General features: G+C 41.4%; 1 protein-coding gene across 3 annotated transcripts in view; it reads left to right on the top strand.

The window, feature by feature from the left end:
* LOC124595045 (ATP-binding cassette sub-family A member 7-like) overlaps positions 1-20,714 on the top strand; it is a 610,990-nt gene that overhangs the window by 534,551 nt on the left and 55,725 nt on the right. For all 3 annotated transcript variants that reach the window (XR_006978174.1, XR_006978175.1, XM_047133608.1), the window contains one exon: positions 15,245-15,355. Coding sequence is in view for 1 of the 3 variants with exons in the window: in XM_047133608.1 (XP_046989564.1) it covers positions 15,245-15,355 (111 nt within the window). In the remaining 2 variants the exon portion in view is untranslated. The remainder of the gene's footprint in view (positions 1-15,244; positions 15,356-20,714) is intronic.

Genomic DNA, 20,714 nt, shown 5'->3' on the forward strand with positions numbered 1-20,714 from the left:
TCGCCCCAGTTGTACAGCCGACGTTGCTAGGAAAGGTTCACTGAGAATTACGCTCTCATTTGCCGAGACGATAGTTAGCATAGCCTTCAGCTAAGTCAATTACTACGACCTAGCAAGGCGCCATTTATCCTTTGCTATGTATCTAATGAAGCATGTACAGTAACAAGACCAATGTTCACCAATTGAGGATTAAAGTTAAGTATTCCAGCAGCTACGTACTTTTCTTTATAGCATTCATTACGTATCCTGTTTCAGACCTCATGCCAGCCTGCGTGAGTTAAACGCTTGCCTTTCGGTTACCCGTCACTGTGGACTGGCTGTCTTGTCAGTCCACAACAATTTATATACAGCAAAGTGGGTTTGTTTTAGTGTTAATGCTAGAAATGTCATGTCACCATGTTCCGAAGTGTCCCTGGTTTCAATAACTATCAAGTCACTGACTGACTGGCAGGCTGGTGGCAGTGCCCAGTGGGTGTCATGGCGTAGTGCTGTGCTGGTGTATTGTGGCAAGTGTCCTTTTATGACATTGGGCTCTCTTGCCTAGCTCTCTGCTTTTATACAATTAACACTCACCATTAAGTTGGCAGTGTGTTAGTGAGGCAGTTGTCATGACATCAGCTTAAGTAAATCATCAGAGCCGGCCAAGGAGCATGCAGGCCAGTCACCTGAGATAAGTAATGCTGTAATAGTGGCTTAGCATTCTGCAGAACAATATTCTAAGGCCAGCAGTGGCCTAACACAGTTTCTGCAGCCATCTACATGTTGTTAGCCTAGCTTCGACTGGAGCAAGTACGTATATTCCCAGCTCAGCCAGTAGCAACATTCCAATAGCGCCACACATTAGTCATCATTCGAATGTGTAGCTGAGCTTCTACAGCCTCATTGAGGAGGAGATACCACTCAGGGCTGGAAAGAAAGCCTATGTGCACTCTGCTTGTGTGCCAGGGGGGTCTCGTGCTAAATGTGGAGGCGACCTTGCCTGCTGTTATCAAGTATGCAGGGTGCAGTTGTTTGCAAGTTCTGGCACACATCAGCACCAACAACTCCTTTTGCATGAGTTCTGTGGCCATCCTCAGTTTATACAGGTGGCCGGCAGAAGCGTTGAAGGCTGCAGCGTTGGTGAAGGCTGCAGCGTTAGTGAAGGCTGCAGCCTCAAACATTGGGTGCAAGCAGAACTCACAATTTGCAGCTGAGTGGAGGGTCTCAACCAAAGGATTCATTGACTCTGTGACGGTCTTGGGTGCAGCTTCTAGACTCGTGTTATCAGTTTGTGGGTTTGTAGACTCCCCTTAACAGATTAAGGGTGCACTACCTAAAGGGGACAGCTACTCGGGTAGCAGAGTACTGCTGGAATGCACATGAGGTTTTTTTTTTAGCTAGGCAGTAGTTTGGGGTACTCTGATGAACACTTGCCAGTCGACAAGCAAGAGAAGGCAGACAACATTCAAAATAAAGACACTTTGACTGTCAAAATATCATCAGTAAATTGTTGAAGTACTCATAACAAAGTTCTTGAATTTACTGCCCTCCAGGAAAGTTCTCGCGCTCAGATTACTCTCGGGACCAAAAGCTAGCTGACCCCAAACTGGAAAGCTCTGAGATATGTAGCAAGTCATGGAATGTATATTGGAAAGACAGATTGGAGACCATAGGAGGAGAAGTGTTCTTTGCAGTTGACATAAAATCGTCTCTACTGATGTCGAAATTTAGTGTGACAGTGAAGTTATCTGGTCACGTATAACGTGTCTGGGTGAAACCCAGCTAAATGTTGTATTTTTCTCTGGCCACCTGATTCTGCTGTGACAGTCCTAGAGTTATTCAAAGAACGTCTGTTATCAGTAGCACGCAACTACTCAGATCAAATATTACTAGTTGGAGGCGTCTTTAACCTACCGAGTATAGACTGGGATGTCTATGGATTCAGTGCAGGGGGTAAAGACACACACTAAAGTCAAGTACTTTTGAACATGTTTTCTGAAAACTGTCTTGAGAGCTAGTTTGGCAACCCACACGCAATGGAAGTATCTTCGACCTTGTAGCTACAAATAGATCAGATCTGATAGACAACGTCAGTATAGAAATAGGAATTAGTGATCATGATGTCCTTATAGTAACTATTGTTATGAAAGTTAATAAATCTGTTGAAAAGAGCAGCTAAGCAGTTTTTAGCATCTCACTTAGACAGTGAATTGACATCACTTAGTTTCAGTATGATGACATAGATTGTAATTCTTGGTCTGGAGAATCATGTGCCTAATAAGTGGATTAGGGACACAAAAGATCCACCATGGTTTAATAATGAGATTTGGAAAATGCTGAGGAAGCAGAAGCTGTTGCACTCTAGGTTCAAAAGAGAATGCACAAAAGATGAACTATGCACAGTGCATACTACTGCAACTGTCATATCTTTGCAAAAGACCTGGCAGAGAACCCAAGAAGATTTTGGTCCTATGTAAAATTGGTAATTGGGTCTAAGGCTTCCATCCAGTCACTTGTTGACCAGTCTGGTGTAGCAGTTGAAGACAGTGAAACGAAAGCTGAAGTTTTAAATTTCATGTTCAAGAAATCATTCATGCAGGAGAAACATATAAACATAATGTCATTTGAGCATTGAACAGATTCCCGTATGAAAGACATAGTAATAAGCATTCCTGGCATAGAGGAACAACTGAAAGTGTTGAAAAGAAATAAGTCTGGATGGAATCCCAGTTTTCAAATTGTTCTCTAAGGCATTGGACCCTTACTTAGCTTGCATTTATCGTGAATCACCCAGGGCAAAGTCTCAAGTGCCTGGAAAAAAGTGCAGGTGACTCCTGTGTATAAAAAGGGTAAAAGAACGTGCCTGCAAAATTACAGACCAGCATCCTTAACACTGGGTTGGTGCAGAGCCGTTGAATGTATTCCGTGTTTAAATATAATAAATTTTCTTGAGACTAAGAAGCTTATGTGATTGAATCAGCATGGTTTTACAAAGCATCACTCATACAAAACTAAGTTTGCCCTTTTCTCACATGATATACCATGAACTATGGATGAAATGCCAGAAGCACATTCCGTATTTCTGGATTTCTGGAAAGCGTTTGACATAGTGTCCCATTGAAGGCTGTTAAAGAAGGTACGAGCATATGGAATAGGATCACAGTTATGTGAGTGACTCAAAGACTTCTGAAGTTATAGAACCCAGTATGATGTCCTCGATGGCAAGTGTTCATCAGAGACAAGGGTATCATTGGGGGTGCTCCAGGGAATTGTGATAGGACCACTATTATTCTCTACTTACATAAATGACTTGGCAGGCAGGGTGGGCAGCAAGCTTTGGTTGCTTGCTAATGATGCTGCGACATACAATAAGGTGTCAAAGTTGAGTGACTGTAGGAGAATACAAGACGGCTTGAACAAAATTTCTAGTTGATGTGACGAATGACGACTCTAAATGTAGAAAAAAAAGTTAGTTAATGTGGATGAGTGGGAAAAACAAACCTGTAATGTTCAGTCGCAGTGTCAGTAGTGTTGTGCTCGACACAGTCACATCAAATTATAAAGAATGTAGCAACCAGTAGTGGAAACGTAATTTATTTATCTTATTGCAAATCAGTTTCAACTGACATCAGTCATCATCGGTGTTAAAACAAATACATGAGACAGGGCATAAACAACAACTGCTTTAACAAGTGAAAAAATTGACAATAAAACATAGTTACATAAATTACAACATATACAGATGTCTGAAAATTAAAATTCAAAGTCATAACATACCATTTTTCTAACCAATACATGCTATAAGTAGAAGTACTGTCCTTGGCGGATTTATATTATGAAGTGACACATCATAGGTCAACACTACAACAAGACAACATGAGATGGCACCACCTTGCAGTAAGTGCCCTCTATGTAAAATACAAAAGTAATGTGAAATACAAACAATAGGGAATATGTCACATTACAAAAAATTACGCAGTGAAGGTAATTGATAATACCAATTTAGATAATCACACCAAGTGAAAATGTCCGAAACATTGTTTGTTAGATGACAGTAACAAATTAAATATATACGTCAAAACTACGATCATCAAAATTGTAAGAACAGAAAACTCACTAAAATACGATTCCATTCACACAGATTTAGAAAAAGAAAGTTATTTGTGATAATAACGAAACCGAGTAGTGGTATCAATGGCCATCTGCCATTCTACATACGAACTACAAGTGCATCAAAAGGCATGTTTATATTACTTCCAATAGATGACACTACATTACTGAATGCACAAATCCAAACTTGACAGTCAGGAAAACTTACAGTACAAGATAAACAATCGTATTACTTAAATAATATGGTTAACAAAGTGTTGCTCGTATAAAAAACCATATGTGGATAACAACTTTAAATCTACTATGCGAACTATAGCCTCATAAACAAATGTACTATGCGCTCTTGTATTTCTCTTGAGTATGGTGGTAAACAATACAAGGATTTCCATGTCACTGCCAACCACCGGTGATAAAATAGGTGCTCAAAAGTCAATCACAAAACAACACAAGCAGCCCGCTCAAAATATGTAAAACCAACTCTAAACACCAAAAACCACTTACCATTTGACAACCACATTTTTGAATATAAATGGCTCAGTTTAGGTGCGAAAATTGGCAGTTGCATCAGCTGTCACAAAATACATATTTTCTTTAAAAGTTAATACATATAAGGAGATACAAAACCATTTATAAAACCAAAAGTTAAAATTGTACACTACTGACCATTAAAATTGCTACACCAAGAAGAAATGCAGATGATAAACGGGTATTCATTGGACAAATATATTGTACTAGAACTGACGTGTGATTACATTTTCACGCAATTTGGGTGCATAGCTCCTGAGAAATCAGTATCCAGAACAATCATGTCTGGCCGTAATAATGGCCTTGATACGTCTGGGCATTGAGTCAAACAGCGCTTGGATGGCGTGTACAGGTACAGCTGCCCATGCAGCTTCAACACGATACCACAGTTCGTCAAGAGTAGTGACTGACGTATTGTGATGAGGCAGTTACTCAGCCACCACTGACCAGATGTTTTCAATTGGTGAGAGATCTGGAGAATGCGCTGACCAGGGCAGCAGTCAAACATTTTCTGTATCCAGAAAGGCCCGTACAGGACCTGCAACGTGCGGTCGTGCATTATCCTGCTGAAATGTAGGGTTTAGCAGGGATCGAATGAAGGGTAGAGCCACAGATCATAACACATCTGAAATGTAACGTCCACTGTTCAAAGTGCCGTCAATGCGAACAAGAGGTGGCCGAGATGTGTAACCAGTGGCACTCCATACCATCACGCCAGGTGAAACGCCAGTATGGTGATGACGAATACATGCTTCCAATGTGCGTTCACCACAATGTCACCTAACATGGATGCGACCATCATGATGCTGTAAACAGAACCTGAAGCCATCCAAAAAAAAATGCCGTTTTGCCATTTGTGCACCCAGGTTTGTCGTTGAGTGCACCATCGCAGGCTGTGATGCAGCGTAAAGGGTAACCGCAGCCATGGCCTCCGAGCTGATAGTCCATGCTGCTGCAAACGTCATCGAACTGTTCGTGCACATGGTTGTTGTCTTGCAAACGTCCCCATGTGTTGACTAAACATGGCTGCATGATCTGTTAGAGCCATGTGGATAAGATGCCTGTCATCTCGACTGCTAGTGATATGAGGCCGTTGGGATCCAGCACGGCGTTCCGTATTACCCTCCTGAACCCACCAATTCCATATTCTGCTAACAGTCATTGGATCTCAACCAACGCGAGCAGCAATGTCGCGATACAATAAACCACAATCGCGATTGGCTACAATCCGACCTTTATCAAAGTCGGAAACGTGATGGTACGCATTTCTCCTCCTTACATGAGGCATCACAACAACATTTCACCAGGCAACGCCAGTCAACTGCTGTTTGTGTATGAGAAATCGGTTGGAAACTTTCGTCATGTCAGCACGTTGTAGGTGTCACCACTGGCGCCAACCTTGTGTGAATGCTCTGGAAAGCTAATCATTTGCATATCACAGCATCTTCTTCATGTCGGTTAAATTTAGCGTCTGTAGCACATCATCTTCGTGGTGTAACAATTTTAATGGCCAGTAGTGTAGAATAAATAGTCACTCAATGTAAGGTGACATAAATAATCATCAGGAAGAGAACAACACAACATATTGTATTATATTGTTCTTATGTGAAAAAATATGAAAAATCTTGTGATCACAGATCATCTGCTCAATACAGCAGAACTTATATTCCAAGGCCTAAAATATTCGTTGAAACAACAATTAGCTACGTAAGTTTGCCCAAAAAATATAAAGGCCGCTATATATCGAGTAAGATGATACTGATAACAACATGTTAGCCATTAGAAAATGGAAAAACAGTTACGACATAATCTGTTAATCTACTCCTTCAGCGAACTACATAGAACCACTGAGGCCATCTACAGGGAAAAAGCATAGTTATTGATGAGCACACATCATTTCCATGACAGTAGATGGCACTGCAAGGGACTAGAACAATCAAGTATGGTGTGCATTTTTTACCTAGCTAAATGGATGAAAAGCTATTATTTATTTTTCATTGCTGGTAGAATGGGTAAAATCATGCTTGATTAATACGCTCGATAAACGAACATGCCCAGTTCCCTCAGCAAACTATTAGCAACACAGAATGGCCACATTAGCATAGAACAGTTGTTCCAGCATATTCAACAATACCACAGAGGTTATCTGTGCCAAGTCACATTAGTGGGAATTTCATCCTTGGAAACTTTCTTAATCCTGGTCATCACTTGTGTGGCCTATGACCAACGACCCCACCAATCTCCAAGCCCACCATCTACCAACCCAGTGGATCAACCACAAGATTTGAACAAAGGGACAGAACATTGTGGATTTACCTCTCATAACACACAATGTGATGGAATGCGTAGGGAAGAATAACAGACAATTTATGAAGAGTAAATAGTGGTGTGAGAGGGAATGCTCTATAGGTGCAGGGGAAAATGTAAACTAGTAGTACCATGTTGTTTAAGTATTTCGCAGGATCAGCAACACGCTGGAGTTTGGAAGACTAAAGTCTCCCAAGGAGGAGGACATGTTTTGGTCTTGGCCTCAGGCAGGCCATCACAACCAGCCAAGTGGTATGGCAGGCTGTGGCACTTTGCAACATCCTATGGTCAGTGGTGCACTATAATGTAGCACAATGCTGCATTTCTGCAGCCAGCTCTTTGAAGGGAAACTAGCTCATCATAAAAACCTCAACTGGAGTGAGTATATATACTCCCAGCTTAGCTATTAGCAGCATTCCATTTGCCGTGCGTTTGACCAGCACAGCCTCTGAATCAGTCATTGTTCGAATGTGTGGCTCAGAACATACAGCCTCTCTGAGCACCATCATTAACTAGGTACAGCCACTGGTCTACAAGATGACAGCTAGCCCCGATGACATTTAATTGTCTCCGCTGCAGCAGGGCCACCCATTGTGTCTCATCACCTGACGTACCAGCCTCCATGAGTTCTGGGTTCGAGTCAGAACATCTGTGTGCCCCCACCAGACACTTTGGTCTGCGTGCAGTGTTTTCAGCTCAAAAACAGAATGTTGTACTGTGGAGCTGTCACTTTAAGTTGTCAACAAGGCCACTGTCACTGCCAGCCACTGTTACGGTACCACAGTATCCCACTGCCTTGTGTATTTGGTCGTTGTCCACTAGCAGTGGCCAGCGCCAGGGCCACAGTCATCAACGTCTTCTATGTAAACATTGATTAATAAAGAATGTTGTTGTTAGTAAGTGGTCTCGACTCTGCATTTACGCAGCGCTTGTGATCCTACCCCACAGCTCCTCACACATTCCACTTTGGAGGCAGAAGGGATCATACTGCAGCCTTAAGCGTCAGTGTAGCAGTCATAACACTGTGGCCACTACAGTGTAGAATAGTGCTATTGCATGTGTTCTCGGAGTCTTTCGCAGCAGCATTCATGAATAAAACGTTCTCGGTTTTCAAGCCGCGTCAATTCGAATAAAATCCTCCAGCTTTCGATAACCATCTCTGCCATCGTCGTCAGGAGTTCACTGACTGCCAGGTTTGCTACAGTTTCTCACTTATAGAGGCATGATGACATCATCAGCTGGTGGAGCTATCGCCCATGGCAGCACTGGTGGCGCCGCGTTTGAAACTGCCACTCCTGCATCGTGCATCTGTCTTTGCTTTCTTTCGATGTCCAACGCCCACCCCCTTGCCCTGCTGAGTGTATATCCCCAGTCTCTGTTGAAATTGTTGTTGTTTAAACAAATCTCGGCCGCTTCCTTTATAATGGAGTCCCAATACGTAGATGCGTGAGCCAACACTGTTGTATTTTCGAACTGTATTTTATGTCCAAGCGAACACTTTGGTATTTTCGAACTGTATTTTATGTCCATTTTCTAGGCAATGCTCCGCTATGGCTGACTTGTCAAGCTCCCTTTGTTTTATATGGTGCATGTGCTCAGTACTACGCAGTGCAACTGTGCAAATTGTTTGTCTGATATACATGCTGCCACATTCACAGGGTACACCGGACACTGGAAGAGCAATGTCGTCTTTAACACGGTGCAACATATCTCGTAACTTAGGTGCGGTCTGGAACCCTGGTCTTAGCCCATGTTTCTGCAGCAGACATCCTAACTTGCTGTTAGTTGCTCCACATTATGGCAGAAATGCAGTCCGTTTGGCCTCTTCTACTGATTCACCAGGTGTCTTTCGTCGGCGGCCCTTGAAAGCGTTTCCGATGTTTCTTTTGCTGTATTCATTTTCCCCGAAAACACATTTTAAGTTTTGCAATTCGAATAGACGGCTTGAAAACCGAGAACGTTTTATTCATTAGTGCTATTGCATAATGTGGGGCTAAATTGACACCCTCAGACACTGGATAATTACTTCTGCTCTTCACTCAGTCAATTTATACAGGCACTGCACTTTTCTCCATTCTGTGCAAGAAAGGAGAATTGTCACATAATCAGTTAGTTGATCATTTTAGTACTTTTCACTCATTTAGGTCTGGAGAATCTGTATTTTCTAGTGAGAGTACTTTAGATTGTAAAGGATAACAATAATGAAAATTTCTGGATGGAAACATACGTAAAACAAGGGAAAGGCAACCACTTACCAATGGAGGATTGGTGTGGCAGACACCCAAACATCGGTGGTCACAGTAGCAACAAGACTACTACTACTACGAGCATGGATTTTGCGTGTGTGTGTGTGTGTGTGTGTGTGTGTGTGTGTGTGTGTGTGTGTGTGTGTGTGATGAAAAGTTCTGAGAATGATTTTATTCCTAGTGTATAAGCGATGTCAGTGCAGTAACTAAGGTAGCAGCTTGAACTAACAACAGTAATCAACAGCTGTACATATTCTACTGGTAACTTATGAGCAAGCTGTGTTAAGTAGTTGCCACACAGCCATGATGTGTCAGTGTTTTTGTGTCACAAATCTCAGTATCACATCATCTCTGAATCAAGTGTACAACATGTTCTCCAGAACATTTTGAACAAGAGAAAAGTGTGTGCAAAGTTTTTCGTGCACCCCTTGACTCCTGAACAAAAACAACGGGTGGATGCCTCCTGTGACTTGACTGAAATGCAAAATGCAGACAATTCTCTTATGGAAAAAATCTTCAGGGTTAATGAGACTCAGTGTTATCGATACAAACCTACCACAAAATGACAAAGTGCAGATAACTGCAAAAAAGACCACTGTTTGGATGACATAACCAATTTTGAAACCAATATCAAGTGCGAGTTGGACAACATCCCAAAGAAGGATTCTTCTGTTAGTTTCACCTGATTACATGAACCTGCTGTGCATTGTACTTAAGCAGGGAGGGGATGAAGGTCTCTGTAATACATCTAATGTATTAAAACCACCATCTTATCTTTTCTCTATTTTTGATTTGCCCAGTCTCAAAACTACTTGGGTTTTGGGGTACATTGAAATAAAAGCAATGTTCTCTTTAAACTGATACCTAAACTGATAGCTCCCACAGTTCTAGAAGTATGGTGAGAATTAAAAGCAATGTTCCCCCTTGGGGAAAACTGTTCACCTTGGAGATGTCCGCATCTTCATTGGAAGGGGACGACTGCTGAAGCAGGTGTCATGCTGTCAAAGAAGAATACGGTCTGAAATGGTGCAGCCATGGACAGGTGCAGTTCCCATTCCCCTGCCAGAGACCATAAAGAAGCAGTAGTGATGGAGGAGCTGTATCCATGTCCACCTCTGGGCAGGCACTCGGCAACGTAGGCAGAAGAGAAGACAGAGACAGCAGCAGCAGCAGCAGCAGTGGCAACAGCGGCCACGGAGATGGAGGTGGGTTGGCACTAACTATTCCCTCTAGTGGTAGTGGCACCCATAAAAAAGACACCACGGGAGCCAGAGGGAGCCTGGATCACTCCACAGTGGCTGGCATGGATGGTGGAGGTGGCTGTGGTGTGGTGGATCTCCAGTTCTTGGTTAGTCATGTGTAGGCAGAGCTGGCCGTAGTGTCAGGACACCGACCCATTGAGGTGCACACAAAACACAGGCTGCGTATGCTGCAGTGATGGACGACTGCCACTATCCACTTAAGGTGCCAGCCAAACCCACATTCCCAGTCAGTGGAGCCCAGATGGAACTGCAGTGGGGTAGGTGCCAGAGGATGGCTGGGGGGGCCTGGTGACGAAGAAGCAGCTCTGTCAGGCTGTGGTCGCCAACTAGAGTTAACCTATAGGAGCTCAAGAACCTATCGAGGGCTTCTTTGGGAGAAGATTGCATGACATATTTTTTCATCTGAGTTTTGAAAGTATGAACCATGCAGTCCAACTCACCATTTGGCTGAAGGTGAAATGGAAGAGCTGTAACATGCCAAATGCCACTCTTTGTACAAAATGCTTCAAAATCTTGAGACACAAGTTGCAGGCTGTCGTCCACCACAAAAATGTATGGTAATCCTTCCAAGGAAAAAAATCTTTGTGAAGACCGTGGCTGTAGCCATCATGGATGTGGAAGAACAATGAACCACATAAGGAAATTTTGAGAAAGCATCAACTACAACACACAAATAACAGTTAAGGCGCCAATAACAGTTAAGGAAGGGATGCACAAAATCAGCACAAATATGTTCACAGGGGTGCTGGGGGTGGGCCACAAGGGTTAATAGAGATAGGCTGACACAACACTTGTGATTTCACTGTCAATACCCAGCCAAAACACGTGATGACATGGTCAGCAAACTTGTACGAGAAACACCCCAATGGTCCAGGTGGAGAAGACGTATGATGTCCCGCCACATTGCGCATGGGATCACAACCCTATCTGCTGACTCTTCATTAGCCGCTGCCAAGTACCCCACACTCAACCCGGTGATTTATCTGGCCAGCTGTGGTGGACAAATCAAACAACCTGACATAAGACAGGATTGGCCACAACAGCCACTGAAATCATACAGTGTTTTGGGCTTCAACATCTAAATGGAAATGTGACAGTTCATTCTGATTAAATGCAGGATCAAGGCCAATCAGCAACTGATATTGTGCTGTGGGGCATAAATGCATCCATAGGTATAGCTTGACAAAAACACATCTCAGTATTGCAGGCAATGGGCTGCTTTGTCCAGAAGAGACAACAAATGATGGAAAAGTAAAACCAGAGGTTTATGATCAGTAATCAAATGAAATTCAGTACGCAGAGGAAAACATGAAATTTTTAGAAAGGGCTTCTTTTTCTGTCTAGGAGTAGTGCTGTTGTGTTTGATTCAGGGATTTGGAAGCATATGCATAGGACGTTTGGAACCATCCGCATAGTTGTGCACAAGAATGACCCCAGGGCCATATTGTGTGGTGTCTGTGGCCAAAACAAGTTGTTGACCTGGGTGGGAGGTAGCTAAGCAAGGTGTTGAGTGTAATTTTGACTTCAACAGGGTAAAATCATGGTTGCAGGTGGGCGACCAGTGCAAATTAACACCTTTACTTATGGCAGTACGAAATCTTTCCAAGAAAAGCCTGCAACCCTTTGACATTGGTAGAATGCAGAAAAGCTGCAATGCCATTGACATGCTGGCATAAAGGCTTGATGCAAGCATGCATGACTACAAAACTGAGGCAGATGATGGATGATGATGATGATGATGATGATGATGATGATGATGATGAGGTCCGAGGAGTGTAGGGGACATTGCGGGAGACTCGCACCGCTTTACTAGGCAAAGTCCTATTGGAGGTGGTTTGCCATCGCCTTCCTCCGACCGTAATGGGGATGAATGATGATGATGAAGATGATAGATAACTGAAAAAATTGCAATTTGTCTAACTTATATTTCAACTCAGTGGCCTGCAGCACTGTGAACAAGGCTGCATAAGTGTTCATCTGTAGAGGAACTGGAGACCACAATATCATCCAGGTAGTTAATGCACCCCAGCACAGAGGCTGAGTTGCACCAAAGATGTTTGGAAAATAGCAGAGGCACAAACTCTGTTATAACCGGAAGTGAGTATTCACTTCAAAGATACATTTGGAATCATCGTCCAGAGGCAGCTGCAACTATATTTCAGACAAGTCTGTTTGGGAACAGTATTGACCCCCAGTAAGCTGAGCTAAGAGTTCATCCTGATGGGGTAAGGGATAGATATCAATAACAGGCAGTGAATTTACAGACTATTTTTTAAAATCAGCACTGAGCCGAAGGTGGTTGTTAGGTTTTGCGACAATTATCAATGGAGTGGACCATTCTCTAGACGAGACATGGATTACAACACCCAAAGTTGTAAGTTGATCAAATTCCACTTTCAATTGTTCCCGTAAAGCAATGGGCATTTGGTGGGCATGAAAAAAATGGGGGCACGCCGTCAGTTTCTTTGTGATGTGAGCCTTGAAATCAGTAGCACACCCTAAACCTTTCAAAAACAGTGAGGAGAATTCTGAGCATAGCACAGTCAGTTGTTGGTAAAGAACTTATCTGATACCAGATGCTCTTCATCAGAAATAGAGAATCCAAAAATTTTGAAGACGTCTAACCCAAGTAAGTTTTCAATATCAGCATCTTATTCCACTAGAAAGGTCAAAAGCTGAATAACTGCTTTACACAAGATGGGAATAGAAAACTGTCCCAGTATGGATATTTGTTGTTGTAACTCACCAACAACAAGAGAGAGGGGATAAAGCCAGTTATCTGAGATCCACATAGGTTTGAGAATTTCACGAAGTCACTGCTGCACCTGTGTCTACTTGCATTTGTAACATCTTGCCCATAACAAACACTTCAATATAAAGTTTTTTTGGGGCTACAATCACTTGGAAAACACTGTTCACATCCACGTTAATATATAGTGAATGAGACTGAGAGCTGCTCACGGATTACAAAAGTTGCAAGTCACTCAGTGCTTTGGGGGCTTGGCCTGTTCTTGTTGAACAAGGCAATGAGGGCGCAATGGGGGAGGAGCACATGAGAGCTGTTGTGAGAGAGCTGTTTTTGTGTAGCATGGCACTGCCCCAAGTGATGTGGAGACCATGATTGCACAGCCACAATGTCATCTGCCCCCAATGAGCTAATCAGTACTATCTGACGAGGAGAGGCAATGGCAGCTACCTCACAACAAGCTTCTATCTGATTTCCTGTTTCCCTAGATACATTGGTATAAAAGTTAATATAGTGAAGATCTCGAACTTACAGTATGCCGATGATACAACTTTGTTTGTGCCATCCATAGCCGAGCTACAGAAAATACTTACAGAAATAGATAATGCTGGTTATCATTTTGGAGTCAGAATAAATGCCAAGAAAACTAAATGGATGTCAATTGAAAGAACTCCTGGTCAAAACAAGTCCCTAGTCATTAATGGTAGTAAAATCGAGAAAGTAACCAAATTTAAATATCTTGGATCTGTGATAAATTCATAGCTTGATTATGATGAGGAAATTAAGATTATGTGGGACTGCCAAAGAAACATTCCGAAAGCTACGAAATGTGCTGATATACACAGACATGCTGCTCCAACTGAGAATAAGGGTGATACAGTGCTATGTTATCCCCGCTCTACTCTATGGAGTGGAAACTCGGTCAATTAAAGCAGCTTCTGTAAAGAGATTACAAACAACAGAAATGTGGTTCTTGTGCCGATTACTAAAAATACCATGGATTGAGAAAGTGAGCAATGCTGAAGTGCTATGTAGAGCCGGGGTGGATAGAGAACTAATGGGGACAATTAAAAGAAGACTTTGTACCTGAGGCACATTATGAGAGGAAAGAAATATGAACTTCTGCAATTAATTCTAGAAGGCAGTATAGAAGGAAAGTGCCCACCAGGTAGAAGGAAGCAATCATGGTCACAGAATATCAAGACATGGACTGGCATCAAAAACTTTGAAGAGCTGGTTCAAGAAGCAAGGGAATGCCGCCTGTTAGCAGCCGATGCACTACAAGTGTATGGCACCAAGAAGAAGAAGAAGCAGAAACACAATATTCAAATTCCCACCAACCAACTTATAATTTGCTTCCACATAAAGGAAAATACAGACAAACTGAATGAAGTTGTAATAAGTACAACACACTAAATCAGGGGTTACATTAATGCACAGTATAACAGTAATGTGTTCCAGAGTGCTTGCTGTGCCAATTGTGCCAATGCGAGGCAGCCTCTTTAAGCCAGCCGTGGATGCGTGTGATATTTAATTTTGCACAGTCCCTCTATAGGGCTACAACAATCTCTTTCATGGATGTATCAGGCTTCCTTGAGTTGAGATTCTTCCAGTGGATCTCAACCTGCCATACATTTTCCCAACAATATTTATCTGCTTATACCACCTTAATTTTCTGCAAATGGAACCTCTATATAGATAAAGGCTGTGAATGACTCCAACGTCTTGTGCATTACAGGTCATCTGGTTATACAGCATGTCTGTTACATCTTTGCATAATGCGCTAATCTGGATCTGGAGTTTATGTTAAATTTAGTAAATAGCAGATAGCTTGGTGTGAAGTACACACATTCCACCAGTTTCCTTATCATCTATTACTGTTTCCTGTTCTCTGGCATCTTTCTCTCTCACCATCTTCCAACACTCTCTCTCTCCCTGACAAACTGAAATCCGTATTACTTGGTATGATGCAAAATTTGTGGCACACAAATGCATCTCAGTTTTATTCGAAGAGCAAGTAATTATTGTTTCTTATGTCATAGTTAAAGAAGCATAATTTTCACTTGCAGGTGTATAGAGGAAATACTACTGCTGTTAATCAATTATCATTTGGTGTACAACCTGGTGAATGTTTCGGTTTGCTTGGTCTTAATGGTGCAGGAAAAACAACTACTTTTAAGGTAAGCTGTGATGTGTATTAAAATAGTCAATTAACATCTGAATGTTGCATATGCATTGAATATTACCTCTAACATTTCTTTATACTTGTGATCTTAAGATATAAATTGTCTTATAATTGTGGCATCTACATAGATCACCTTTTAGGGTAGCATGTAGCCCAGATACTGGGAAAACTTGTTCCGTGGGACAACATAACTGAATGTTGTGAGTGATTTAACACAGAAACTTCTTTTTAAAAAAATTCCAAAATTAGATTTTTGTACAAGGTGCTAAATGATTGGTGGAGTATTGATTTAATATTTGCAAATCGATTTCCCTTATTACAAATGGACGGGAAACACAGTGATACAAATATCCCTTTGTTAAGCTTTAGAACTAAATGCTTTATGTTAGGAAATATCTATATAATTTTCTGAGTTTGTTATTGCTTAATGTGTATGAACACAACAAAAACAAAATTCGATTGATATTAATGCACCTAATCCTTATATTTCTTTTGCTGTGGTAATAACAGTTCTTATAAAATAGCTCAAGAATCTTGATTTACAAGTGTTCATTCTTCAGCTCTGTTAGCAATAAGACTCTAAAGTTACCCAACCTGTACTTCAATTGAAATGTTTACTTAAAATAACCCATACTGCCCTGAGGGGTCTTCCGTAACATCTCTGGATCTGTCTAATAAACTGGGACAGGTCTCCATTAGTTTTGTGTGCAGACCACTTTTACAAAAGTGGCAATGGCTTAGGACCTGTGATACATGCAAAACCAAACTTTGAACATCTTAAGATTAGGCAGATTTGTGGATTTTTTCCCATGGAGGAAATGCAGTGACTCCTAACACAAACCATGCATAGTTATTAAGTGCTAACAGCAGCCAAGTCACAGGCAGTGCTAGTATTAACAAATGTAACAAATATGTATTTCTGAGCCACCAGCGTTGAAGGATTTTCCTCCCTTTAATGTGCAAAGTGAAGAATGGGGTGGTCACCAGATGACTGCAGTTACATTTTGCAGCTTCCGAAATTTCAGACATGACAAGAGAAAGACACGTTCTTGCCTTGAAATCTTGAACTGTGTTAACTAAAATCAAAACTAGAGCCACTAACAAATCTGGTAAATTTTGAGTTGCCTATAACATTTTCTTTGTTTCAAGAACATTTTTCAATGAAGAAACATTACTACAGCTGGGTTAGACCTTTTGTTACACAAATAGAGCCCCAGACAATTTTATGCAGACTGGGCCACTGACCAAATCAATGTAATTCTAATTTTGAATGTTAAATTTTGCAAAAGTACACTGAATCTGTAACATTATAGTTGTTTTACCTGTGATTTGGAGGTGAAAAACTACACAGGATGTAATAGGATCTGTGCCTGATTGAAAAGTTTTGTAGATTAAATGACTCTCCATCCATTCCAGATAATGATGACTGTAGGAGACCTGGAAATATTAATGATAGATCCAAATCAATGTCCCCCACAGGTGAGAGTATTAAAATCCTAGTAGATAACTGCAGAAGCATTTGCAACAAAAGCGCCAGAGTTTGAAGTGCTCCTGAAAAGCAGTGAAGCTTGCATAGTAATAGGTACAGAGAGCTGGTTGAAACCTGAAGGTAACAGCATCGAGATTTGTAGGGTAAGTTCCTACTACCCATCACTTCCTGATGCTACCGAAAACTTCAGAGAAAACTGTGTTCACTTGTAAAAATGTTCCCCAATCATACTGTAATCACTGGTGCAGACTTTAATTATCCAACAATCAATTGGGAAAATTGTAGTTTTGTTAGTTGTGGACATAACAAGACATCCTGTGAAACATCAATAAATGCCTTCTCTGAAAACTACTTAGAACAGATAGTTTGGATCTCCACTCATGATGGAAGTATACAGGGTGCGGCACTTAAATCCAGATAAATTTCAGTTTGAATTTCCCTCCATATTGCAGCTCTGACAGAGGTTGTGACTAGCATTCTTGAAAGCAGTAAGAACCTCAAAATGGCCAAGATGTAATGAACAAATGCGTAGTACAACTGAAGAGTCACGATTATCTTACTGGTTACAATAGTGTGGCCAAGTATAATGTTATGGAGAAGGCACCGCTAACCCGGCTAGGAAACCTCATTCGAGGAAGCACGAGTCACGTACTGCAGCAGACATTGAAAAGGCTCAGGTGCTGATTTCAGAGGACCTGACATCAAAGGAGTTTTGGCCCCCAAATAGCATGGATTTGAACCTCCTTGACTACAATGTTTGGAGCATAGTTGGGAGAGTTACCAATAAGATGAGGAACCCTAATTTCACATCTCTGCTATTGAAGCAGCATTTGCGAATAGTGACAGCACTATATTAAAGAGTGTGTACAATCTCTTCAGGATAATATTGGAGACAGTAATTCTGCCTGATAGAGGTTACATCGAATAATGTTACCACTACTTATATGTAAAAGGATTTTCATTTTCATTTGTATTTTGTTTTAATAAGTTTGCTTTTAATTATTAGATCTAATGGCAAGCAATAGACCTGACCTCTTTGAGGATGTCCACATCAAAACTGGTATCAGTGACCATGAGGCAGTTGTAGCAACGATGATCACAAAAGTACAAAAGGCAACTGAAAGAAGTAGAAAGAGAGAAATGTTCAGTAAAGTAGATAAATAAACAGTAGTGTCACATCTCAGTAGGGAACTTGAAACTTTAAGCACAGGACAGGAGCATGTATAGGCTTTATGGCTCAAGTTCAGAAGAGTAGTTGACCATGCATTGGATAGATATGCACCCAATAGAACAGTTCATAATGGGAAGGACCATCCGTGGCATACAGTTGCTGTAAGGAAACTTTCAAAGAAACATGGACTACTGCTTAACAGTGTAAAACAAAGCATAAGGCTGTAGACAGAGAGATGCTGAATAAAACGTGTTTGGCTGTCAAGACAATAATGCATGAAGCCTTCAACGAATACCATCACAGGATATTGTCAGACGATAGTGGCACCATAGTTAGTGTCCAGTGATTCATGATGAGACAGGAACTGAAATTGAGGGTAACAAAGACAAAGTATAAAAGCTTAACTCCATTTGTAATGTTCCTTTGCAAAGAAAAAACCAGAAGAACTGCCCCAATTTAATCCTTGTACCACAGAAGAGATAAGTGAATTAAGTTTTAGTGTCAGTAGTGTTGAGAAACAGCTGAAATCGTTTATATTGAACAAAGCTCCAGGGCGTGGAATCCCTATCAGATTCTATACTGAATTTTCAGCTGAGTTAGCTCCTCTTCTATCTATAATCTATCATAGATCTGTTGACCCAAAAACTATTCACAGTAGATGGAAGAAAGTACAGGACACACTCTTTGACAAGAATGGTAGTACAAGTGATCCACAAAACTATCATCCAGTATCCTTGAAGTTGATCTGTTGCAGAATCTTAGAATATATTTTGAGATGAAACATAGTGAGGTACCTTGAAGAGAATGACCTCAATTTCAGCTAGCATGGATTTCAAGAACATCAGTCATGTGAAATCCAACTTGGACTTTTCTAGCATGACATGCTGAAAGCTTTGGATCAAGGCAGTTAGGTAGACACAATATTTCTTGATTTCTGCAAAGCATTTGACTCAGCACCACATAAATGCTTATTATCAAAAGTATGATCGTATGGAGTATCAAGTAAAATTTGTGACTGGATTGTGGATTTTTGGTAGGGTGGATGTAGCAAGTTAACATGGATGGAAAGTTGTTGACAGATGCAGAAGTTACTTTAGGTGTCACCATGAGAGCGTGTTGGGACCCTTGCTGCTCATATTGTATATTAGTGACCTGAAGGGCAATAGTAAGCTCAAGACCTGCCCCCCCTTCACTTGCAGGGCCATCCGCACTGCCACCCACGCCAACCCCCAGCCCGCACGCTGTTCGTTCATTTTGTTCGTCAGCAGTCAACTCGACTCAGTCGAGTTATCGAGTAGTTGTACTATCCCACGTAGCACGCATGTCCGCGTCATTTTATTTTATTTGTTTCTGTGTGACACATAGATATCTAACACATACGTATGAGAAAAGTCACAGCCATTATAGTGGTCTCGATACGTTATTCTGTCTGACATTTGTTCGAGAAAAGTAGCGAATATTATACGGTTGTCGTGTACAGAGAACCTTCGATACATAGCATTATAAACCTGGACTATTCGCCGAATAGGAAGCAGCTTTACATTCAGAAGCAGAAATATTAAGACTGAAGAATGAATGTAAGCAAAAACTCTTAGTTGTAGCAAGTGCGAGTGTGAAGGTTAGTCAAGAGTGAGAGTGATCAGCTGATTGTGAAGTATTAATGATAGTAGTTCATAGTAATTTCTCAGTAAAAATATTGTCTTGTATATGTGTAATCAGTTTGAATAAAACTTCCTTAAACTTTGTATGTGACTTGACTATTCTTTATTACGGTAAAAGTAAAGGTAGCTCAAGATATCATTAGCACTCCCTCCTTGAGGTTTTTCTGTATCTGGCACTGCTTCATGGTTGCTTGCAGAGTATAGATGTAGATGTAGAAGTAACGTGAATAACTCAAGCCTCTGAATCTGCTCGTACAGACCAGAGTTTACTTATGACAGATGGAGACGTTGCAGCAGTTATTTCCCCCGCTTCTGATCTTACAAAATGTCATGCTACATCCCGTGGGGCTTCCATTTCTCCATGGCCCAGACACTACTGTAAACAATCAGATGAGCAGCAACAGGTCACATCTGTGGTAGTGCCATTGCCCGGCTGCAAGCACTGCTTCCTATACCATGAGCAAAGCATAAGCCCCTATCAATGCACTACATATGACAGATCAGCAATGGAACCCCAAGAATTAAGTGCAGTCGATTTAGCTGTGGTCAGTAGGGGTGAATATTGGAGACAGGAGACATAGCTGCATGTTATGCACAAAGTGAGTGAGGCTGTGTATTGTCAGATCATTGCAAGTGAGAGCCACTACGTCACGTAACATTAAGTGGAAAGCTGAAACAGTCGAATCCATATCCAAGTCAGGTGGGAAACACACCAATTCATGTTGGTCAAAGGTGGGTCATGTTGCATGAGGAATTGGGACAGCGCAACTGCACTAGTGTGTAATGTAGTGACATTGTGTATGGAATAGTAAAAATTAGACAAGTATGGCACACAGGGCTGGAGGCAATGGATGGTCTGGTAAGCGATGCTTAGGACCAAAGACGGCGAGTGGCGATGTGTGGAATGTGACAAGATGAAATTTCTGTCCATAAAGGAATAATTTAAATTTCTGAACTGCGTAGGTGACGACTTCCATTCAATTTGAGAGTAGTAGATAAGGTCTTAAAATCATTATGTGCTCTATATTTATGG

Source organism: Schistocerca americana, chromosome 2, assembly GCF_021461395.2.
Source record: "Schistocerca americana isolate TAMUIC-IGC-003095 chromosome 2, iqSchAmer2.1, whole genome shotgun sequence".
NCBI lineage: Eukaryota > Metazoa > Arthropoda > Insecta > Orthoptera > Acrididae > Schistocerca > Schistocerca americana.